We start from the raw sequence: 23467 nt of genomic DNA, 5'->3' as shown, positions 1-23467 counted from the left end.
TGCTGTTTGTGTGATGAATCAAAATTTAGTGTCCCGAGATGATGAGGAAAAAAATTCAACCAAGCTGACACAATATTGTGATACTACTTCTCTACTACCTAAGAATTAATTTCACTTTTAATAACTCTGTTCATTCCATAGGTTATAATACTAGTCACATTAATTACTATCCTCACAACCTGTACATCACACTATACTTAAAGAAGCAGAGAATTTGGATGCTGAGTTCAAGAATAAAAATCTCTGGGCAATGTGTTTAGCACATTGCCCTACTGGAAACTCAGTTTAACTTAACCCAACAGTTCGCAATTCAATCAGACCCAACATTCTCTTTTCACAGCAACTGTTTTGAAAAGCCCTCTTGAGTATGCTGAAATGACATCTATAAATAGGACTACTCAGCTATATTCATGAAGCAGAAGGTGTCAGTGACCCACCCACATCCTCCCAGAACTCAGTGTTCCAGTAGCTGCCCACCTCCAGCAGATCCCCTTATGGGATTCTGCCTCAGGGTAGTCTCTCAGCCTGGCCAAGGAGCAGACAAGAAAGTCTGGGGAGTTAATCCCCCAGGAGCAGTCCTCAGCTACCCACAAGTGGAAGTCAAAGATAAATGGCCCAGGTCCCCTCATTCTTCAGATGGGACAAATCCTAGGCAGGTCTTACATACTTTCCCAGAGCTCCCCAGCAGGAGTGAGCCTCTGCCACCCACAGTGGTAGCTTGCTTATAACCTGACTCTTGGCTGCCTTTTCTTCCCTTTCTTAATTCCCCATTCTTCTGTCAGTGCTTCCTGTCCTAGCTTCCTAAATAAAGTACTTGTACACAAATCCTTGTTTCAGGGTCTGTTTCAGGGGGAACCCAAATTAAGACAATACATATTTTTTTTTTTTAAATCTATATAATGCTCTAGGGGTAATATGAAAGAGATATAAAAGGAAAGTGACAAAGTCAAGTTCTGTTTTCAACATGTAAATAGTCAGGCATGACTACATATTGCTTAGTGTCACATACAATGAATTAAGCAGCACATAATGACGTGGTCAGAGAGGTGCTTTCTCACATGGAATCACCATGAAGAAAAAAACATGTGCAAATGCAGATTCACACAGGTGTGCTGTGTTGCCAACTACCCTAAGTGGTGTGGCCAACAATGGCATGATTGGCAAAATGCAGAGCACACTAAGTACAAGTTTCCCTTAATGTTCATGGTGGTTCATTAATACTGAAAGCAAAAGTTCCGTTTTTAATGTACACTATTGTTTATAAGTAGGTTTTATTTGTATGACTGTCAAGCAGAACATTAAAACATTGTACAGGATAAGGGGCAGTTTCTCAGCATATGCCTGGTCAGCTCACATGTCTTAGCATCTCTGGCCCTGCCCACAAAATGCTAGTGGCACCCTCCCCCCCAATGGATTGCATTGTCCCAAACCACCCTCAGAAAGGAAGGAAGGAAGGAAGGAAAGCAAGAGGGAGGACGGAAGGAAGAAAGAAAAACTAAAAACGCAGGGGAAGGGGAAAAAGCATGGGATTTAGACTTTCACAATTTAAATCCCACCCCCACTTTTTGTTAGAAGTAAGACCTTAAGCAATTTCCTTATGGCCCTTCTGGCTCATATTCCTCCTCTGGAAAAAAACACACTCTAACTCAGATAGTTCAGAGACTAAATGAGTAAAACACAATGTCTGGCACCAAGTGATGGTTCAAAAATATTAACTATTTTAATTACTCTATCTCCTGGCTAAATGACTGATCTAATTCTAGTCATCTCTCCAACCAGGAGGCATGAATTGTGCAGTATGTGAAAATATGGGTTTAGGTGTATAGTTATAAGTTTTCCAGGTGTGGCTTATGAATTTATCATCTTTCCATGCTCTCCCTCCTCCTTGTCTCTACTATCCGCACTTGGTCACTGGTTATTGCCAGTAATAATGACCTGATGAGGGTATTATTCGAGATTTTGTACCCCTAATGTCCAATTAGGATAGCTTATAAAAGGTGAACACAGGGAAGACAGAGGAAAAAAAAAATCCTGATTTAGCCTTTTTTCCCCCTCTTTGGCTAATCATAGAGAGCTAGCTGGACAATTTGAATAACAAATGAGATCATGTATAGGAACACACTGTTGTAAACTATAAAGCGAAGTGCAAATGTAAAAATGCTTCTGTTCTTGTTATTTATTAATAGTATCATTAGTTACCCAGCTGTTAGAATCCCGGCTAGGAAAGACATAGAGACTTAGCATTATCCTTCGTAAATGAGATAGCTGAGAACCAAGACTAGATGTAGTCTAAAAAGAGAAGAGGGAAGAAGATCACGCCCGTGGCTCTGTGGCAGAGGGTGTTTTGAAATGAAGAGCTGGCTGGGAAATGGTGGTACCAAGTGAGGCAGGGGAGCAGAGGTAACAAATTAAAGGGTCATCTTTTTAAGGCTGCAGAAGTCTTCTTGAAGAAGGGACTGCATTGATTGATGTGGCCTGTAATGGAAACTCAGATAATGAAATAAAACCGGCATTTAAGAATTTCAGGCTGAGAACTCATTGCCATGGCAACCTTCTCAGAAGGGAACTTGGATAAGAAAATAAGGTTTACTTGACTACGCCTTAAAATGAAAACCTACACTGCAGTGAAATAATTAAATACAGAATTCCAAATTTGCTTATTGCTGCAATGCTTAGAGGAAGCAGTGAAGTTGCAGGTCTGTTGTCTTTTCCATTGGAAGTCATTACTTCTTAAACTCTGTGACTCATTGAGGGAAAACCATCCAGTTTTGAGGGATCTCTATTGGTATTAGGTGTTTCCTATCAGCAAAATTTAATTTTTTTTTTTTTTTTTTACATTCCACACATCATCTAGCATGGTTCTCAAGTAGAAATCACAGAGGTATGTACTATGAAAACAAGCACCCAACTTTTAGTTGTTCATAATCACATAAAACTATAAAAAAAACCTCATATATCAATTTTTAGCTACACTTCATGGGAACATCATTTTTAACCTAAATAAAATCTGGTTTATATTCAGATTCTGATCGTTTTTATATTAACATCTATTTTCTTATTACATGTTCTCCCTCAAAGAACATCAAACTGGGCACACTATATTTTGTCAGTTACAAGGGGTTTTCCTGAATATCCAGTATCACTGACAGATATAAATCTTTTCCTTTTAACTGATACTGAGGGCAGAAATCACTTGATCCTTTTTGAATGGCTTGGATTAGGTTTCTAAAAGTAAAACTGTTGGTAGAATTTGCCATTGAGGAAATTTAAGATCATATTGCAGAAAAGAAATAGAGGGCAAGACAAACTTACAAAAATCCTTATAAAATATTTCTATGCTCACTTAAAAACAACAAAAACAGTACGACATATAAGATAATATCTATGATATTATAGTACCTCTACATCAATATTATTCATAATGGTCCCTGTCAAAAGGAATCTTTCCTCACTGCCATCAACCCTACACTCACCTCTTAGATTTAACCAAGATAATCACCAATACAAATAATTTCCTTTATATGATTTAGGTAATATACATTCAAAAGGATATCCTGCATAAGTGAAGTCCCACAATACCCCTTTAATTTTCTCAGGACACAGCATTGTCCCAGACATTAAAATAATGCAGTTGTTGAATTTCACCAATCTGACTATTCATTTTTCAAGCCACATGTATTAGAATACTGTGTTTCTAAGACCTGTGTTTTGACACCTACCTATATCCTTCCCAACGTTTTGCTGAGAAAATCTACACTCTCTGACTTTTCTTTCAACTTTTTCCCCTTGTTCCTATTTCTAATTATCCTCTCCATGTTGCCTACATTTTTTTGCCTATCCTGGAATCAACACTCTCAAGGTTGCAGATAATGTATATACAAGTAAATCTGCATATATTTGAATCTTGCCCAAGGGAAATTTGTGGTTGGAGGAAAATAAGTGAATTATATTTGAAGTAGGTTGGAAGAAACGAGGTCTAGGAAGCATGGAAGATGGGTCAGACTTTTCATTTGAGACCCTTTACGGTAAGACTTAGAAGAAGAATCATGACTGAAATCATAAATTTAAACATTCATCTGTATTAATAAAGCTGTGCTAATTAATAATTCATAGGAGAGACGTGCCACTATAAAATGAACCATTGGATTTATTGATTACTTTTATCCTTTTACAACCTAAAGCAAACATGTAGATATATACTGAAAAGAAGCCACCAAGAAGAATAGACAGAGGAGAGAAATGTAAGGAAACATTCTCTCTTAAATTAATAAAAGAATATTATTTTTTCATAGTGAAAAATTTTGTCTACAACACCTCCAAAAGCAAATAACTACCTTATTTCTAGATAATCACATGTAACTTTTCCCCTCCTCTGTATTTAAAGGGTATCTCCTTTTAGCAAAAAACTGAAGCTAAGTGAAATTTATTTGTATCCCACTGTGTTTTTTGTTTCTCCCAAACTTGCTCCAGACCTCCTTCCAATTCCCCTCCTCCTCCAGGCTGAGGCCCTGAGCACTTTTATCATCCTCTAATTCATCCTGCCAAAGTGAAAAGTAATTTGATGAATTTCTTCATGTTAAGGTATTAGGAAATTAATTATCTACAGATCTCGGGAGTATTTGCATTTTAAAGGAAAATTGCAGAGAAAAGACAATGCCTGGCCATCATAAATTACTCATTAATTATGGAATTCCAGACATCTGTGGGAAGATATGTAAGAGTGATGAGAATGAGAGAATGCTCTCAAATCATACAATGGATATGATGATCTTATCTATTTATTTGTGTGGATGGGCAGGAGATGGAGACAAATTATGTATTTGAAGACAACCATTATATCTTCTGGGATTTAGGAGGATGCTTAAAAATGTCTTGGTAGCGGGGCACCTGGTGGCTCAGTAGGTTAAGCATCTGACTTGATTTCAGCTCAGGTTCTGATATCAGGGTTTTAAGACTAAGCATGACACATGCTCCACACAGGGCATGGAATCTGCTTAAGATTCTCTCTCTCTCCCTGTCTCTCTGCTCATTCCCCTCCCAAAGAAAAGTCTTGGCACACAATAAGTTTTATTAATATTTTTTTAAGTAAATAAATGATTATACTCTTTGTTTACCTCCAATAAAATTAAAAAAAAAATTATTTGGAGATACAAGAATAAAGCAGAAATCTCAGAAATCTGTGATACCTGTGTTGTGATCCCCAAGCTTTTGCTTTAACTTTGGCAGAAAAGTGGTGCCTGGCAAGTATTTCTTTTATTCAGGAATATTTCCCTAGCCTCCTGCAGGTAGGCAGGTTTATGTGAATATTTTGACCAATGAAATGGGAGCAGAAATGGTGTCTGTTGCTTCTAAGCTGAGACAGTAAAAAGTTCATGCATGAGTTTGCAAGGTCTCTGTTCTAAAGCTGAGCAGGCTGTCAGTTCAAAAGAGCACAACTATGAGATGACAGAATGTCCATTAGCCAAGGTCTCTGAATGTAAGCTGCTGAGATCTTGAGGTTGTCTATAGTTGTAGCACAGCCTATCTGGTCCAGATCATTACAGTATTTAACCATATTGCTTTATGGTTACTTTGTTACATATCTACTATACCACTTTAACTAGTTAATCCTTACTCATTTTTTGTAGCTTTGTTGTAAAATGACACATAGTGGGAGAAACCATCATGATATAAGAGTATTTTTTGAAAATTTAAAGATTAGACTATAAATTTAAGATAATTAAGTGTGGTGACAAGACTGGTATAATTTAATTTAATTCAATGCATGTACTGAGCAATAGAATTCTGTGGTATGATCTGCACTGTCAATACAAACATGAGTTGGTAATAATAACAATTAAATCATTAATGACTACAAATAAGATGATATTAATAGTTACAAACATTAATAGTGGTTTTAATTGTCAAATAAATATAATATTATGAGATAATAGAGAATATATATTAGTCTCTGTCCCCAGTTTTTGATACAGAGCTCCCCAAACTCTTATAATTCTCTAAGTAATAAGAACTTAGAAACATCTTTTGCTCTAATATAATACTTGTCTTTGACTTCATCTCTCATATAGGTCTCCTAAAACTCTTATAAATTCCTAAGTGATAGGAGCACTTGGGGTATCTTTTATTCTAATGAAGTAACTCTTGGTGAGCTCCTGGATTATTCCTAGAAGGGGGCTGTTCACTAGAAAGACCAAGCAAGGATTAGAAGCTTGAAACTTTCAGCCTTGCCCCTCATCCCCCAGAGAGGGGAAAGGGGCTAGAAATGGGAGTTGATGATTGACCATGCCTATCTTAGGAAGTCTCCATAAAATTCCAGTAGTACGGGTTCAGAGAGCTTCCAGGTTGCCAAACCCAACCACACCGGAGGAGTAAAGGAAGCCCTCGACTCCATAGGGACAGAAGCTCCTGTGGTCCGGATCCTCCCCGACCTTGCTCTATGTACTTCTTCATCTAAACGTTCATTTATACCCTTTATCATATCCTTTAATAAACTGGTAAATGTAAGTGTATCACTGAGTTCTGTGAGCCCTCCTAGAAAATTAATTGAACCCAAGAGGAGGTTGTTGGGACCTTAGATCTATAGCTGGTTGGTTCAGAAACATAGGTGATAACCCAAGGTTGCTGCTGGCATCTGAAGGGTTTAGGTGTAGGGGTTTGGGGAATAGGTAACCTTATGGAGCTGAGCCCTTAACCTAGGGGATCTGACACTATCTTCAAGTAGATAGTGTCAGAATTGCATTAAATTGTAGGATACCCAGCTGGTGTCCCAGAGAATTGCAAGGTATGAGGAGAAACCTCCACATATTTGGTGACCAGAGTGAAATGTTTTGTGTGAACATTTCACAAAGAATAAATGTGCGATGAGGAAGGACCAGGTTTTTCCCTACACAGGAGAGGGGAAAAAAATGAGTTTTTCTTTTACGAAAGTACTAACTGAATACTTGATAATAATTTATTTCTGACTGAACAACGTCAAGAGATGACATGATAAATGTCTAGAGGTCTGGTTTTCAGAATAGATGTCAAAGCAAGAATGATCTCAATCTCCTAAATTTGCCAAAACCTAAAATGTGAAAATAACTTATACTTGAAGTAATATTGCCAAAGAGTTTTATAGAGAATTACATTTTTCCAAATATCTTACATTCATTATTTCAACTGATCCCCATAACAGCCTCTTGAATTAGAGAGATTGGAGATAACACTAATAATTTACTTATTCTTTGTAGGTGGAAACTGAGGCTACAGAATACTGACATGGCTTATCTATCATCACACATGACAACTGGTAAAGCAAACACTAAGCACACTTTTACCTCTGGTAAAAGGGTTTATGAGAAATTTTCTGTGATATGTATATAAATGAGCTCAAGTTAAGTTTATTTTCCACTTTAATAGCCAGGCTTTTTATATCAACCCTCTCTCCCCCAGCTATTAAAATAAGTACACAAAGTATAAGCCAATACATTAAAACATATATCCAATTGTAATCAGTTTCTAAGAATTTTCCATTTTCTCCACATAATGAGGATTTGATTGTATCAGCATTGTAATTTTTTTTAAACATTGGTCAAGAACATGATATTCCATATAAAATAGAAAGCCCACTTCCTTCTTAAATAAAGGAAGGGAGGGAGGAAGAAAGGATGGAAAGTAGAGAGTGTGGAGGGAGAAAAGGAGGAAGGAAGGGAGGGGAGGTAGGTGGGAGGAACGAAGGAGGGAAAAAGGAAGGAAGGAAGGAAGGGAGGAAGGAAGGAAAATAGATGTTTTGTGTATGAATAAGAGACAAGGTATTTGACAGAAAATCCATTCAACTGGACATCTTGCTTCATGTTTTGCAAATATTTTCCACCTCCGTTTTTATTTTTATTAATATCAAAATGACTTTGGTTTAGCATCATCGACTAGCTTAGCACCAAGTAAGATGTAATTAACCCCTCAATATCATCATCCAAGGTATTTAGATAGACCTAATCCCAATCCCAGGATGATTAGAGCATTGCTTTAGTCTCTCTGTAGGTCATCTGACAAAAGTCAATTGAACTTAGTCCATAATTCTCCCACTCTTTACCTAATGGGAGCAAGTAATATAATAGCAGATATGATTATTTTAAGATCATCATCGTTAGAGACTTTTTTTTTCCTATTAAAAGAATGGGTGCTATTTTTACACTATTTCTAGTGGGCTAGCATCTTCTTACTTTCTTTTGGCTTTAGAAAAGGAATCATTAGCTATTCCAGAGAATTCATTAGCTAATTCTTTTCAGGTCACTTGGTCTATATAGACCTTGAGACCTGAAAAGAATTGAGAAGCTAGAAACTTCCATACATATCCATTTTTTGAAGCACTTCAGTCCCTTGCCTTTATAATCAATATGCCATATTGATAAAATTTTAATTATTCCTAAATGTGCACACCTGGGTTGATTTTCCTTATTTTGCTGTAAAAAACAAAATCAGCCCACGAAGTTTAATAGTTTCTTTTGCTCCATTCTCTTTGAACTCAAGTTTTCTCCTCTAAGACAGAGGGATCTTACTTATTGATTCATTTTTAAAGAAAAAAAAATAAAAATCAAAGAGTGAAATAAAATATTATGTTCTGTTAATAATTAAGCAAAGATTTAAAAGATTGTATAATCAGTTTGAAAAAAAAGTGTTATTTTAAGCAAACTCACCAATGTACATTGAAAAAGGCATTTCAAAAATATAATCATGCATGAAAAGCCCAGCAACCAACTAAGGTTATCTAAATGTGTCTGACTCAGTACTCCTTCATGCAAATAATAAAACCTCTGCTTTTGTTACCTCCTAAGTAATGTCGATCCATTCAGCCTGTTAAGAAGTCAAGGGTTAAACTATCTTCCTGCCCCACAGTTCCACCAAGGTTATAATCTATGAGAAAAGATCCCAGGGATTCTGACCAAATTAACTTACTTTTGGGTATTTACACTCTCATTTTTCTCATACTTTTGTTTTCCTGGTGTAATTGAGATGTAATAAGCGTCGGACATGTTGCAAAAGAAAAGCAGGTGAATAAATACTCCCAAATTCAGCTCGAAGAGACTTCCTTTCATCCCAGCCTACTGGTAAGGAAGTAGATTAGATCCACATTTTTGAAATCTCTCAGTCTAAATTGATAAAATTTAGAAGGGATGTGGCATACCCAGCTACAGACTATTAATATAAGAAGACCCAAATAGGCATCAACTTTTAAATTAAAATGCCCACACGCCCCCTTTCTCCAAAAGGTAACGGCGCTATGGATGAAAGAAAGTAGGTGACATGACTCCAGTTGTATGGTTCTAGAGCTTTAACTCCCAAAAGATCACACACAATTAAGCAAATATTTAGGGCACACAAAAGAGTGGAGTTATGATAGCGAGTAGCACATCATTTACTAAGAACCTTAACCTTAGTTTTCTGAATTTTAGAAATGGATGGTATTATTTTCCCAAATACAAAGGCTGAAAAGAATAAGAAATAAGAAACAGAAAAGAACTTACAACTGATCGGATGTTATTTTCTTTCATCAGCTTCAGAGACGATTTATAGCAATTTGCAAGGTCCTCCTTGTGGGAACCATTAATATGACCTCTGGCTATTGGTCCTACGGTATGGATGACATCTGCACATGCAAAAGGAAGGAGAAATAGCATAAGCAAGGTATTTTTCACTTTTCACACAAACGGTGCTTTATTTATTGTAGATATTTGTGCTGGAGCCTGGAGACAAGCAAGCTAAGAATTATTGATGATGCAAATACTTCTCTGGTAGAAGATTTTATATAGCACAGCCTCTTAAAGTAGGCAGTTGCCCAGGAAGGTGATAATTGTGAAAGGGCATCCCCTACCAGAAAATTATTTCATTGTTATTGGTCAGATCCTAGTAAGACAGATTATAATACAAGATGTGAATAATTGGCACCCTGGCAAAAGACAAACCCTTGGTGAGAAATAACTGAGAAATAATTGCCTGCAAAATGAGCATTCTGAATTGACATGGGAAAGAAGAACCAATGCTTCACATCACTTTACTTATAAATAAGACAATAGTTCCAGGCATTGTACACAATAAAAAGGGATAAATTTCTGAGAATGTGCCAAGATAATTTGTAACAATTAGTAATAACCCTAAAAGGAATAACTTTAAAATATCTCTACCAATTTTAAAGTGCAACCTACCAATCCTCACATATATGAGGTATGCTAGGCATGATAGTCCCTACTAGTCCCTACTATTGTTTACTATATTAAAACTTTCAAAAAGCAATCTATACTTTCAACCTCTATATTTGAAACACAGAATTAGATTTTTGGGGGGGCACATAAAACTAGTCATTGTGTTTTTTTAATACCTTCACACACATAAATTTTTTTCACTTAGGAACATAATGAAATAGAACTGTTTCAGTTTTAAAGTCTGTAAGGATCATAAGAGAGAACTCAAATTGTAAACCAAATTACTTGAATGCATTATAACATCCGTTTTCCAGTCTTAGCTGTTAATCTGGATTATTTGCCCATCTCATTGACGTAAGTAACAACAACTAATCATGTTTGATCAGAAGGACAAATTTGGTCTAATATTACTGGACTATTATAATGAGTTGAAATCATTTGCTTTGTCTAATCAGTACCACTTCATTTCAACAACAATGACAAGATAAGAACACATTACAAAAGTGAGACTATGGAACAGTCTTAAATTACATAGGGAATTTAAATGGCAGAAAATAAGTCACTAAGGGTAAAATTTTCGTTGTTTGCCTACTAAATACTCAGACTACTAAATACTCAAAATACTGAGGGTATTATCTCATGTTTGAGAAATCCTCAAAATGTTGATTAAAACCCTTGTCAAATAATATTAAAGATGATATCTTGTGATCAAAACAGGCAGAAACATCACCAGCAAGTTCATGCAGATGTTCTTGCACAGGCCAATGTTGCTTTAAAGTGAGAACCCCAATAACATAGGAAAGGACAAAGGGAGATTAGGTTATGTCTAGCAAAAAGAAAAAGAAGAAGAACACAAAGCAAAAACCCAGCACACAGTGATATCATATTTTTAATAATAGAGTAACACATAAGAGCTGTATCTATTGAAGCAATGCAAGTTCTCTACCAGATGTAGTGAATTTTTATTTGAATATTTCACATTAGTTTCCATTTTGAAGCAAATGCTAGAATACGTGAAGAAGGAAGGTTGTGCTTGGCTTACTTCATTTTCCCCTTCATGACTACCTGTTTGTGCCTAGCTACAATAGTCTAAATCCCCCAATGAATCCAAAGGGAGAGAAGCTGTAGAGTAACAACACAGGATTCTAGAGAACATTCCCCAAAAGTGGGTATGATAAGCTGTGGGTTTAAAGGTCAATTACACTTGGGAATCACTGGGTGAAATTAAATCAAAACAGCTATCTTGGGGCGCCTGGGTGGCTCAGTGGGTTAAAGCCTCTGCCTTCGGCTCAGGTCATGATCCCAGGGTCCTGGGATGGAGCCCCGCATCAGACTCTCTGCTCAGCGGGGAGCCTGCTTCCTCCTCTCTCTCTGCCTGCCTCTCTGCCTACTTGTGATCTCTGTCAAATAAATAAATAAAATCTTAAAAAAAAAAAAGAACAATTAAAAAAAAAACAGCTATCTTAGGTAGGACTTTCAGGATATTCAGTATGCAACAATGGATTATGAATCTCAACTAGAGGGGATACAGAATGGAATACATTTGACTGTTAAAAACTATGTTTTACAGAGTACGTCAAGGGACTAAATTTCCACAAATTTACCTTTGGGAAATGTTATACCAGAACAACTCCAGTACCCTCACTGCCATTGTTAAAGGACAAATCCATGGGTTTTATTTTGTTTTCTTCTCTTGTTCCCAAATGCCTCTATACCTCAAATACTTAATAAAGAAGAAACAAGGTATGACCTTGTATTCCTTATAATATGGATGGAGAAGGTCAAGAATAAGTGCCTCTTATCTGGGGTCATAAGGTGTGTCTACTTGAGCCAAGTAAAAATAGGGCTTAGGGGCATTAATGGGAAGAGGAAAGAGAGAGTCCATAAAAGGAGAAAATAGTGACATTTAAAAAATCCTTTTTCTTTGCTATTCCCTGTAGACATCATTGTCCACATAACTTAAATGGGATTTATGAAAAGCTATTCCTTACATTTCTTCAGTTCTCCATTTAATTTAAAAGTCTAAGGACAAACAGCCAATCAATGAGCCTTCTTCTCAACATCAAAATATTGATCCCTGTATTTTATGCTCTATATTAAACTTACAACATCCAAGATCAAGTGTTATTATCGACCAACACAATGACCTCTCAGATCCACAAAGCTGAAGATGAAATCAATGTGAGGCCCAAAAGTAAATTTCCTTCATTATTTTAATTGTTCATAGCACTTAGGAGAGATTCTTCCTCACTGACAAGTTCCTCTTTTCCCATTATAAAACTCATTCAGGAGGTCTGCTTTCCAATTCCAGCTCCAACCCTGACTTGCCAAGTGCTCCAGATGAAGCCACCCTTTCGCTGGCCCCTGTCTTGGTTTCCTTATCCACAAAACAAATGAACTGCTTAGATGATCTCTGTGGTTTATTCTGAGATGTGTGGCCTCATTAACATTTACCTTTGTATCAGGGACAGATGGAGAACAAAATGATGCCTGGGCAGTTACAAGAGACCTTAAACAAGGGGCTTGCAAGTTTTGTGAGTATTAAGGATCCTTTTTCTAATATCAAAAATATCACAGACTACCCTTCCACAATACTAGTTTCAAAAATCCATTGATGGAGAACAAGTTTGAGACAAACAGCTGTTACAACATCAATGAGGCTTTACATTAATTTACATTTTGTTGAACACAATAGCATCTTGATAGTAGATACATATGTATGAGATAAATGCATTCAATCCTAGATAATGCTTTCACTTGCACATGAATTTGTGGATTCCTTGGTATAAATAAGATAATGTAAACAGAAGTGTTTAATTTGATTTCTGGTGCATATAGAAGCTCAATTACCCCCACCACCAACAGCAGCAATATCCAAGACATCTTATATACACAGGCAGAAACGAGTCATCATCTCTGTTCTGATATGGAAAGTATATCACACTTTAAGTCCTAAGGCCTGATTAAAAGTCAGAAGTCCCACATCTGTCACTAATTAGCTGTGTGACCTTGGACAAGTCACTGTCCTCTTTAGGTTTGCCTCTCCAAGTTAAAAGAAGGAGTTGAATAAGATGGCCTATAAGATTCTTTGCTGTTCTTGAATTCAGTTCCTCTCCTGTTTGCCTATTAAGAATAGATCTATAGATTCTAAGTAGTCTAATTCACTCTTGTCCAGATAAACGAGCAGCACTCATGGTTCAAGTTTCTCAAACACGCTTATACAAATAAATTGCAAATTGGTCCCATCCCCAGAGACAGTGTTGTACATACCTATCAACATTATAAATGTAGACTCCTCTTGATCCAATAGTTCTATTTCTAGGAATATATCCTAGATAATATGCTTACTCATATGCAAAATGGCATTTATACAGGTCATTCACTATAACACTGTATATGACAGGCAAAGATTGGAAGCAACCTCAATGTCCATTAATAGGGACTAGTAAAATAATTATGCCTTTATACAATGAAATATTGTGTTTCTGTAAAAAGAGCAACGAAGGTATTTACATGTAGTTATGTAAAGATAGTGAAGATATATTACTAAGTAAAAAATGTGGAGAGGTATAATTAATATGCTACCATTAGTGTAAAAATATCCCACAGGTGAAGGAAAGAATGTAATTTTTTTTTTTTTTTTTAGCTAATACTTGCATAAAACAACTCTGGAAGGAGTAACATGCACTTAATTACAGTGATTCCCTACTAGGGTCATGATGGAAAAGTTTTTATGACTTTTATTAAATCCTTACAAAACAATACAAATTCCAGCATTGACAGTTGGTGTCAGGAAGATGAGCTCTATCATTTCACCTGGTGTGGTGGTTAAAGTGCTTGGATGTTTTCCCCCACTTTTAAAAAGCCTTTTTTTTTTTTTTTTTGTCTTTTTTACACATCTTAACATTGAACATGGCCATTCCCCTCCCCCAGCGTGGGTCGGCCTGGGGACCAGGCACCTTCACAGTAATGGTTCTGACAGCCCCTCAGCTCCCACGGTCTGTGTGACATGTGTTGGGCAGAGAAGTGGCTATCTCACCTTTGGGAAGAGGCAAATATGGGAAGGAGATATTTCAGTGTCTGTCTGTTATTTTTTTTTACATTCAAATTATATGAATATAATACCTACTCAACAATTAATTAAAGCATTAAAACAAAGGGTACATGGTTTATTAAACCATGTTCCTGGATCCCATCTACCATACTCTACAATATACAAAGATTGTTACTGTGCTTTATAAAGATGATCTTACATCACTGTAAATATGAAAATATTCTTGAAAAAGATACAGTTCCAAGGGATTTAACAGAATGACTCCACTAGGTATATCTTTCCTTATTTTGCTACTCTCAATAATCTCTTTATGTAAGTAATTATTTTCAGTTAAAAGCATGGTTCAAATGGTGGACAAAAGGGCATTTTTCTCCTATATTTTTAATATCTACCTTTAATATTTCACTACAATCTTAATATGCAAATTGAATCCTAGACACTTTATAGTGGAAATGTAGTATAGACATATACATCTTATATATCTCAGCAATCAAAGAATTTTGAATAGTAGCTAAAAATTTTTGGGAATGACAAGGACTATATAGAAAATTTCATCTGTTTTTCCTTGTTTGGGAACCAGAGAGGGAGAATAAAATGTCCAAAGTCGTACATCAACATGGGGAGATACAATATCACAATGGCAATGTGATTATAGATAAAGGTTTCCTAAGGTGCCTATTTAATTGAAGGAAATGATATACATTTGTATATACAAAATTCGGCATGTTTATCATGAATCCCATCGCCTTTACCTCATAGTTTGTACACACGCAGATTCTGGTTAGCTATTGCTATGGATAAAAACAAAAAAACAATACCCCATGAAACGAAACAAAATAAACAAAAACTACCCCCAAAATATGGTGGCTTAAGAGTGGTAACAACCATTTCATTATTTCTTATGGTTCCTCTGGGTGAGAAATTCTGAAAGGGCTCAGCTAAGGGGTCTGGTATAGGGTGTCTCCCATGGTTGCAGTCAGTCCATGGTTGGTAGTGGAACAGTGGTGGTGATAAAGCAGCTAAGAGTTGGACGGACATCCTTCCCTCTTCAGGGAAGAGAGTCTCAGGGACTCTCCATAAAGACTAGTTTGGGTTTCCTCACAACATGGTGGCCTCAGAGTAGTCAATTTGCCCTCATGACAGCTCAGGGTTTCAAAAGCAAGTATACCAGAGGTAGAAGCTAAGTTACCCTTATAACCCAACCTTGGAAGTTGCATAGTATCACTACCCCTATCCCGATTGGTTGCAACTATCCCACAATCCCACCCATTTCAAATGTGGACACATAAACCACTCCTCTTGATGGTAAGAATAGCAAAGAATTTATGAACATATTTTACAATGGCCACAACTCAGGACTTCCCAGACACTTGGGCTTTGTTTTGGTTAGCATGTTTTATTATTTTTTTTAAGATTTTATTTATTTGACAGAGAGAGAGATCACAAGTAGGCAGAGATGCAAGCAGAGAGAGAGAGGGAGGGGGGAAGCAGGCTCCCTGCTGAGCAGAGAGCCCGATGCGGGGCTCCATCCCAGGACCCTGAGATCATGACCTGAGCCAAAGACAGAAGCTTAACCCACTGAGCCACCCAGGCTCCCCAGCATGTTTTTTAATTAAAAACTCTTGCAGTAGATATATTAGAAACCATAGAAAAAGCCAACATGACTAAATCTATTTCCATGTAGCTATTATAGAAAACAGTGTAGGGATTCCTCAAAAAATTAAAACTAGAACTACCATAAGATCCAGCAATTCCACTGTTGAATATTTACCTGAAGGAAATGAAAACATGAGCTGAAAAAAAATCTGTACCCCCATGTTCATGCAGCATTCTTGACACAAGCCAAGACATGGAAACTACTTCTGTGTCCACCAATAGGTGAATGGATAAAGAAAATGTGGTCTGTATATGCAGAGTGGAATAATATTTAGCCATAAAATAATTATTCAGCCATAAAATAGAAAAAAAAAAAATCCTGCCATTTTTGACAACATGGATAGACCTTGAACCTTATGCTAAGTGAAATAGGTCAGACAGAGAAAGGCAAGCACCATGTCATTTCACTTTTGTGTGGAATCTAAAACAACAAAACAATAATAACACACCCAAGCTCATAGATACAAAGAACATATTGGTGGTTGCCAGAGGTAGAGTTTAGGGGTTGGAGTGGCAGAATTGGATAAAGGGGGTCAAAAGGTACAAACTTCCGGTTATAAAATACATAAGGCCTGGGTGTGTAATATATAGCACAGTGACTGTAGTTTATAATACCATATTGCATATTTGAAAGCAGCTAAGAGAGTAAGTTTTGAAAGTTCTCACCATAATAATAATAATAAAAAAACTATTTCCAGTGTTTTCTCAGACCTATTATTTAAATAAGTCAGGGCCTAATTTAATAAAAATCAGAGCTGGAGAGAGATTGAATTAATACATTTATTAATTGTAAATACAATCTAATTTGGAGAGCACAGTGTTCTTGTAGCCCCAACATAGAACTGCCAGGCCCAGCACTAGCTTCTTTGCTTATTCGACACTCAAATCTGGCAGGAAGCTGGGGGCAAAGGAAAGGGTAGGGATGGCTGTTATAGTATCAGCATCATATCTCCTTGTGAGCAATAAAATAACGCTATTTCCCCGAAATGCCCAGCTTCTCATTCAAGAAAGGAAAGGTCCTTTCTTATACAAGTGAGGAAAGCTGAGGAAAAAAACCATGTGATTTGTACATTTAATCAACATTTCAAATGCAAGCCCTTGAAGAGGTATGGAAAATGAGATGGCAGGCCCTCTGGTGCTCTCTCACACTGAAAGTGTGGCAAGACAAATGAAAGCTGTTTTTGCTCATCTATTTCAGAAATCAATCAGTCTATAAATCACCTCTTTTGTTTTGAAGTTATAACCACCACCTTGCATTCCCCCAATTCATTTTATCCTGGGAAATTAGTCTGAACTACACAGAAAAGGGGAATAGGATAGGTTTTCTTTGGAGGGGGTACAGGGGAGAGCACGCTTTCATTTCCAAAAGTGTAAACTGAAAAATGTGTGATTGGAATGCCAAATAAGTATTGAAAGCAGGAGAATTATTTACAAAGATTCAATCAGACTTATCCTTGGGGGGAAAAAAAAAAGAAAGAAAGAAAATCAGCAAAAACATTCTGTGAAAAATATTAGCATAATGAATTTTAAAACAAATGAGAGAGCACATATAGGTGGCTCGCATCATTTTCCATTTGAGCAGTGACGGTGTTACATTCAAACTGTTAATGAACAGTCAGACCAGTGTAGAATCAATTACATGTTGCTTTCATTCACTCCACTCTTGTATTCATAAGCATAATCGGTCCATCTAACAGACTGCATAATGATGCAGTGCCCTGTCAATCATATTCAAATTGCATGAATTTTAAGGAGAAAACCAATGTGTGGAATTAAATTGATTTTCTTTTCTAAAGATACAACCACCTATCCAAGCACTAAAGGTACTATTTGTAAATCTTATTGGCCAATTTATATGATAAGCACCACCAATCTATGACCTGAAACAGCACACTTGAAGTTCAGTAAACAGGAAATTGAATTACCACCTCATAGCATTACAAAGTAAATGCTGCCTTTTCTCTCCATATAGGTCAATGGTTTCATATACACATTTTCAAAGCTTGTTTTTGTTGTATTTCAAAAAACAATCAATTGTCCATAAGATGTTCCTTTTCAATCTGCTGCAGACATCAGTTAGAATGTACTTCAACCATTGCCTTGCAGGTTTCTAAGTTTGGATTATTTGCTCACACACTTCTTCAGCTGCATGATGGATTTCTTTCTATGCCCAGAAAGACAACAGTCACCCCAGCTCTTTGCATGAGTTTGGGACAAACTACCACTTACAGTGTTTTTTTCTAGCCCATTTTCCTTTGAGTCTGTGAATTAACTATTTCTTTTCACTGTTTTTCGTTACAAAAGAGCTTTGGTGTACCTCTCTTAGCCTCCTTGGGAGTTATAGTTCCCTAAATAAGATGTCTGTGTCTAAGATTAAATACTAAGTAGCTAAACAACTTTTGTATTTTGCAGTTGATAAAGGCATACCGAATGCACTGCCAAAGCTTGAATGAATACACCCAGCTCAGGTTGAAGTTTGATCCCACTTTTACCTGACAATGTGATGATATTGCCATGGTTTAAATTATCAAATATTATTTGAGCAGTTTCTACCAAAATGTTACCCTCTATATTAAGAGAGAGAGAGAGAAAGAAAGAAAGAAAGAAAGAAAGGAAGAAAGAAAGAAAGGGGCAAAGCTTATCTTTAATAGTTTATTAGCTTCCCCTCTTCTGCCAAAAAATCTATTTAAGTTTGATTTTGCTGATGAGACAGTCTCCTGTTTCAATGGATCCCTATATATAAGGGTCCATTTTCAATAGCAGAGATTGAAATTTGTGTAAAAGGGATATCCTGTGGTCAGCCATTTATAGAATCTTTGGGATTTCACAGGGTATTGGGGACATCTGCATTACAATAGTGTTATTTCCAACAGAGAGGGGTCTCAGAAAGACTGTGGGAAGCTGAATTATCTGCAAAATTCCAACATTTCACATCATTTTAGAATGAACCAAAAGAGAACACATCTTAGAAGGAAGTGAGTCAAATACATGGCATTTCTAATGCTTCAGTAGCAGGGGTGAGAGGAGGTGGAGGTCCAGATAGACAATATGACTTTTTCAAGGAAGATAATAATAAGGTCTTTGTTCGGGTTCAAGGGATGGGCAGCAATTTGCAGCCTTTTCAGACAGATGCAAAACCAGCACTTTATTAAGATGCAAGGGGAAAGTAGAGTTTAAGCATCCCACTTAATGGGTAAAAATAAGTGAAAGCTAGTCATCACTACCCCCCTCCATATAGCCTCCCCGCTCCTCCCCCCCATGGTGAGGGTAATTTTACAAATGCAGAATCTAGGCTAGGACTAGAATGTGCAGGGGGTGGGTCATTGTCAGGACACAAAGGCTGATGTACGGCACGCCTTCACTTGTCATCAGCCTTCCTTTACAGCTCCCTTACCAACACCAGTCTGGACAAGAAAGACTCTTATGTGATCATTCACTCAGTCATTAATTTTGTCCTTTATTCAATAAATATTCATTGAGAATCCACTTTGTGCCAGGTACATAGGGCAATTGCCCCCATTCACTTGCACAAAACAAATCTGTGTTTTTCTGACTCCAGACTTTTCCTGGTGCTGAGAGAGCCCCTCACCTTTGCCTTTCAAAATCCTTTCCATTCCATAAAATCCAAAGGGTATTTATCTTCACTTTAATCGGTGATCCATGAGCACTACTACATGAACTAATTCTGAACTCATTTCTCCTCTTGTGGTCTCCAGTATCACTTATGTTTGATCATTTATATGACTTTTAACATCAACATTTCTGTACATACAACTAATAAGATTCCATCAGTCAGAGCTCTGTAATAAGACAACATTCTGCCCGAGGAGGCAAGGCGTTTCTTGTCATTGGAGGTAATCAAATATGATTATATGTTCTCCAAGATTCTTTCTAATTCTGTGATGCTGTGATTCTGTGTTTCCTGTCTTCATGTAAAGACTCCCTGTTTCCACTGCAGGGAACATGACAAATCTATGTTTAAGTTTCCCACAAAGCCAAAAACTCAATGGGAACAGTTGTTTAATGGATAATTAGTGAATTTGTGGGTGATTAAATAAATCAGATATGATATACTGGATTAGAGAAAACAATGAGGTAGAATGGCCAGTCTGGACTGGGCAAACAATGGAATATATTTTAACTGGTTCATATCAGTCAACATACATTTTTATGGAACTGAGAATCTATTTCTTTACAGAAAGATTCAGCATAGCCTGATCAAAAATTTCCTAATAAGTGCACAACAGATGATTTAAAAAAAAAAAGACTCTAACACCATCACACTCCAACAAGGTTCTTTCCAAAGACTTCCCATAGGGAGGAAAAAAAAAGTGTGGTGACTCCTTTGCCTTTTTTTGCAAGAGATAATTAAATAAATGCATTTTTAAATGTGTCACTTCCCTCATCTTCATTTAGCTAATTTTAGAATAAATTTGCTTTGTTCTAGAGATTAGTTTTGGCTCTCAAATGACAAAATGGAAAATGATAGATTCTCTACATATCTTCTCTAAAATTAATGGAATCACTGTTCACATTTCTTTAAAAAATGACATCTGGGTATAATGAGCCTACCTCTCCATCAAAATAAACCAAGTATAATTTCTCTTAGAGACCAGTGCATTCATAAGTCAGCTCTAGACTAGAGGTATTCTGTACATTTACACGTATATTCTCATTCTGCTTCTACTCTCATGGTCTACACATCCACACAAGTCTCTATACCTAATTTTCTTTTCTTTTTTTTTTACAATTCTTTTTTTAAAGATTTTATTTATTTATTTGACAGAGAGAAATCACAAGTAGACGGAGAGGCAGGCAGAGAGAGAGAGAGAGGGAAGCAGGCTCCCTGCTGAGCAGAGAGCCCGATGCGGGACTCGATCCCAGGACCCTGAGATCATGACCTGAGCCAAAGGCAGGGGCTTAACCCACTGAGCCACCCAGGCGCCCCTCTATACCTAATTTTCTAAAGGAACACTTGTATTTAGAAAAGACAATGAGAAGGACAGAACACTTTAAGAATTATTTTAATATATATTCTAAAAGAAAAAATATATGGAAATTTCTATACCATGAAGCCACATTTTTCATGAGGTCATTTATGCATCTCCAACAATATGAACAAGGGGCAAGGAGGGTAAGAATGACAAAATATTTAAATAATAAGGCTAATTCCACTGAACATTTCCACAATGAGTGTTTGCTCTAACACGAACATGAACAGATTGACTTATACCGCTTGAGTCCGAAAGATCAGTCTACATTTCCATCTGCCTCTCAGAGAGGGTTGGCTCATTGTGCAAGATAGGAGCTGTTTTCAAGCTTTTCTCTTTACTCTCTTAAAATTAACTGAAGATCAAAATGAGCTTTTGTTTCAGTGGATACATACATCACACAAGAAAATAGAAGCACATATGCCTTTAACTATCAGGAAAATGATGTTATTCCGTGTCATGCAACCTCTGGAAAGCTGCACTGTACACTCAAGAGAGAAAGAGAGTAGGACATGTAAATAACCTCTAACTATAATATGAACATGGTATAGACAACAAATCCCCTGAAAGAGGGGTCCCCAGGCCACACTTTGAGAACTGCTACACTAGTGCTTCCTGCTGTGCAGATATAATAATTAAATATAAGTATTTCCTTTTCTAATGCAAAATGGACACCACTAACTCCTTTATCTGGTCCTCGAGTTTGAAGAAACAGTGATCGTTTTCAACTATATAAGGAAAACCAGATGTACAGGGCTTGTTAAGAAATGGTATTTCTCTGCTTCAACTTTTATGTGAGTTACAGAATTTTTAAAAGAATAATCTTAACTAAATGCAATTTTTGACTTTTGCTCAATCTTTACAATCTAGGCTTATATCTCTTTCCTCTTCTATGAGATGGTGATTAGATCATTTCTATTCACCAACTTCTTGAGAACGGAGAAATGCTTCTTAAACAAGCAGCTTGCAAGGACCCAAGGAAGAAAGGCTAAGATGACTGCTCCCAGATCAACTGATTCCAGTAGAAAAGAAAATAGTGATAACAGTGTTTTAAGCAAGAATTCTTTAAGACATCACAGGATAAAGAAAAAAGGGATCCTTGAAAAGCATGAATTCCCAAGGGAAATCATGGCAATGGTTTTACTTCCTCATACTCCTTTGCAGAATGAGTTGAAAACTTCTAAAGGAAAGGAGAGCACCTAACATTAGACCAGGTTGGTTGGAATGAGAAGGGAGGTAAATAGTCAAGAAACATAAAGGTAAACTGGCAGAGTTTCATAATGATAGTTTCAAGCCGGATGGGAGAAAAGCAAGGGGGGAATTAGAATTTATTCACAGTATCTTCACCCTGGGTGACTGAGGGGATGACAGAAATAGGAAAATCAGATCAGTGATCAAGGTCTGAATTATTGTGGTACTAGTCAAACCTCTTAAAAGTCTATCCTTATAAAAATCAAGTGCAGAATCAGGTCAAAAATTAGAGAAGGATTACTAAGAGAAAAAAAAAAAACAATGGACAGTTGAAGATGATGAATTTTCCTATGTCAGGGCAGCCTTTTTTTTTTTTTTTTTTTAAAGCTTTTCTTCTTCCTTGCCTACTTTGGGCCTGGCACAGAATCAATGAGGGAAAGAGAATATATCACTGAGCCTTTCAAACATGATTCATGTGAGACTCGGATTCAAAGAGGTCAACATGTGCCTCTGCAAGATTATTTAGTGGAAACCATTAAGGTAAAACCATGCAAAACAGAACAAAATAAAACAACAACTGAGAGAGAGAGAGAGAGAACTTTTCATAGTAATTCAGCTGACAAGAATGAAATATTTGTCTGAAAGCTTTGATAATTAAGCAAGACTATCAGATTTTAGAAGAAAGAAATACCTGTAAATGAATAAGTAATACCTGGTGACCAATTCTCTAGAAATATACTATCGTGTGGGCCAATGAGTAAAAATTCCAATTTTTATTCAGAAATGGGGTGCTGTTGAGATAAATTAATTTGGCTGAGGAGGTACTATGATGAAAGAAATAAATGAAGTGCAAGATGGGCAGCTTGGTATGAGCAGGAAAATAATTATAGTATAGAGGTGTGTCTAGAGTTATCAGAAAAGGATGGTCCCGAGACTGTGTAATTATAATAAGACTGGATAATATCAGGAAAGAGGAAGAAAACTATTCACATCCCAATGGAAAATCCCACTCACAAAATTAGTGAATCTGGGCAAATTACTTTTCCTCTTTTGCAAAAATAATTATATTTACTTCTCAAGTTTGATATGGGGTATGAATTACGTACTGTAAGTGAAAGCATTGAGCACCATAACTGGCATGGAGTAGGTTACAAATCTTAGACTTGATCGATTTGTATTTGTACATAATTGAATTCACAATGCACATACATGGGATAACTAGAAGATCTTCCATTTCTAGTTAGTATTTCATCATTACATTCTCAAAATCCATAACCATTCATATTAACCAATTTTGTCAGAATTTACATTTTCCTGCTTCTTTGCTTCCACTATTACTTGGGTCCCTGGCCCTCTCTTTCAACTCATTTCCCCTCCCTTTTTTTCTTTTTGCAGTA

At 36.6% G+C, this 23467-nt stretch overlaps 1 protein-coding gene across 2 annotated transcripts in view; it reads right to left on the bottom strand.

Moving 5' to 3' along the window:
• MACROD2 (mono-ADP ribosylhydrolase 2) overlaps nucleotides 1-23467 on the bottom strand; it is a 1974291-nt gene that overhangs the window by 747434 nt on the left and 1203390 nt on the right. For both annotated transcript variants that reach the window (XM_059134074.1, XM_059134073.1), the window contains exon 6: nucleotides 9504-9625. In XM_059134074.1, the coding sequence (XP_058990057.1) occupies nucleotides 9504-9625 (122 nt within the window). The remainder of the gene's footprint in view (nucleotides 1-9503; nucleotides 9626-23467) is intronic.

This window comes from Mustela lutreola, chromosome 9 (assembly GCF_030435805.1).
Source record: "Mustela lutreola isolate mMusLut2 chromosome 9, mMusLut2.pri, whole genome shotgun sequence".
NCBI classification, from domain to species: domain Eukaryota; kingdom Metazoa; phylum Chordata; class Mammalia; order Carnivora; family Mustelidae; genus Mustela; species Mustela lutreola.
This window is presented reverse-complemented; position numbering and strand designations above follow the sequence as displayed.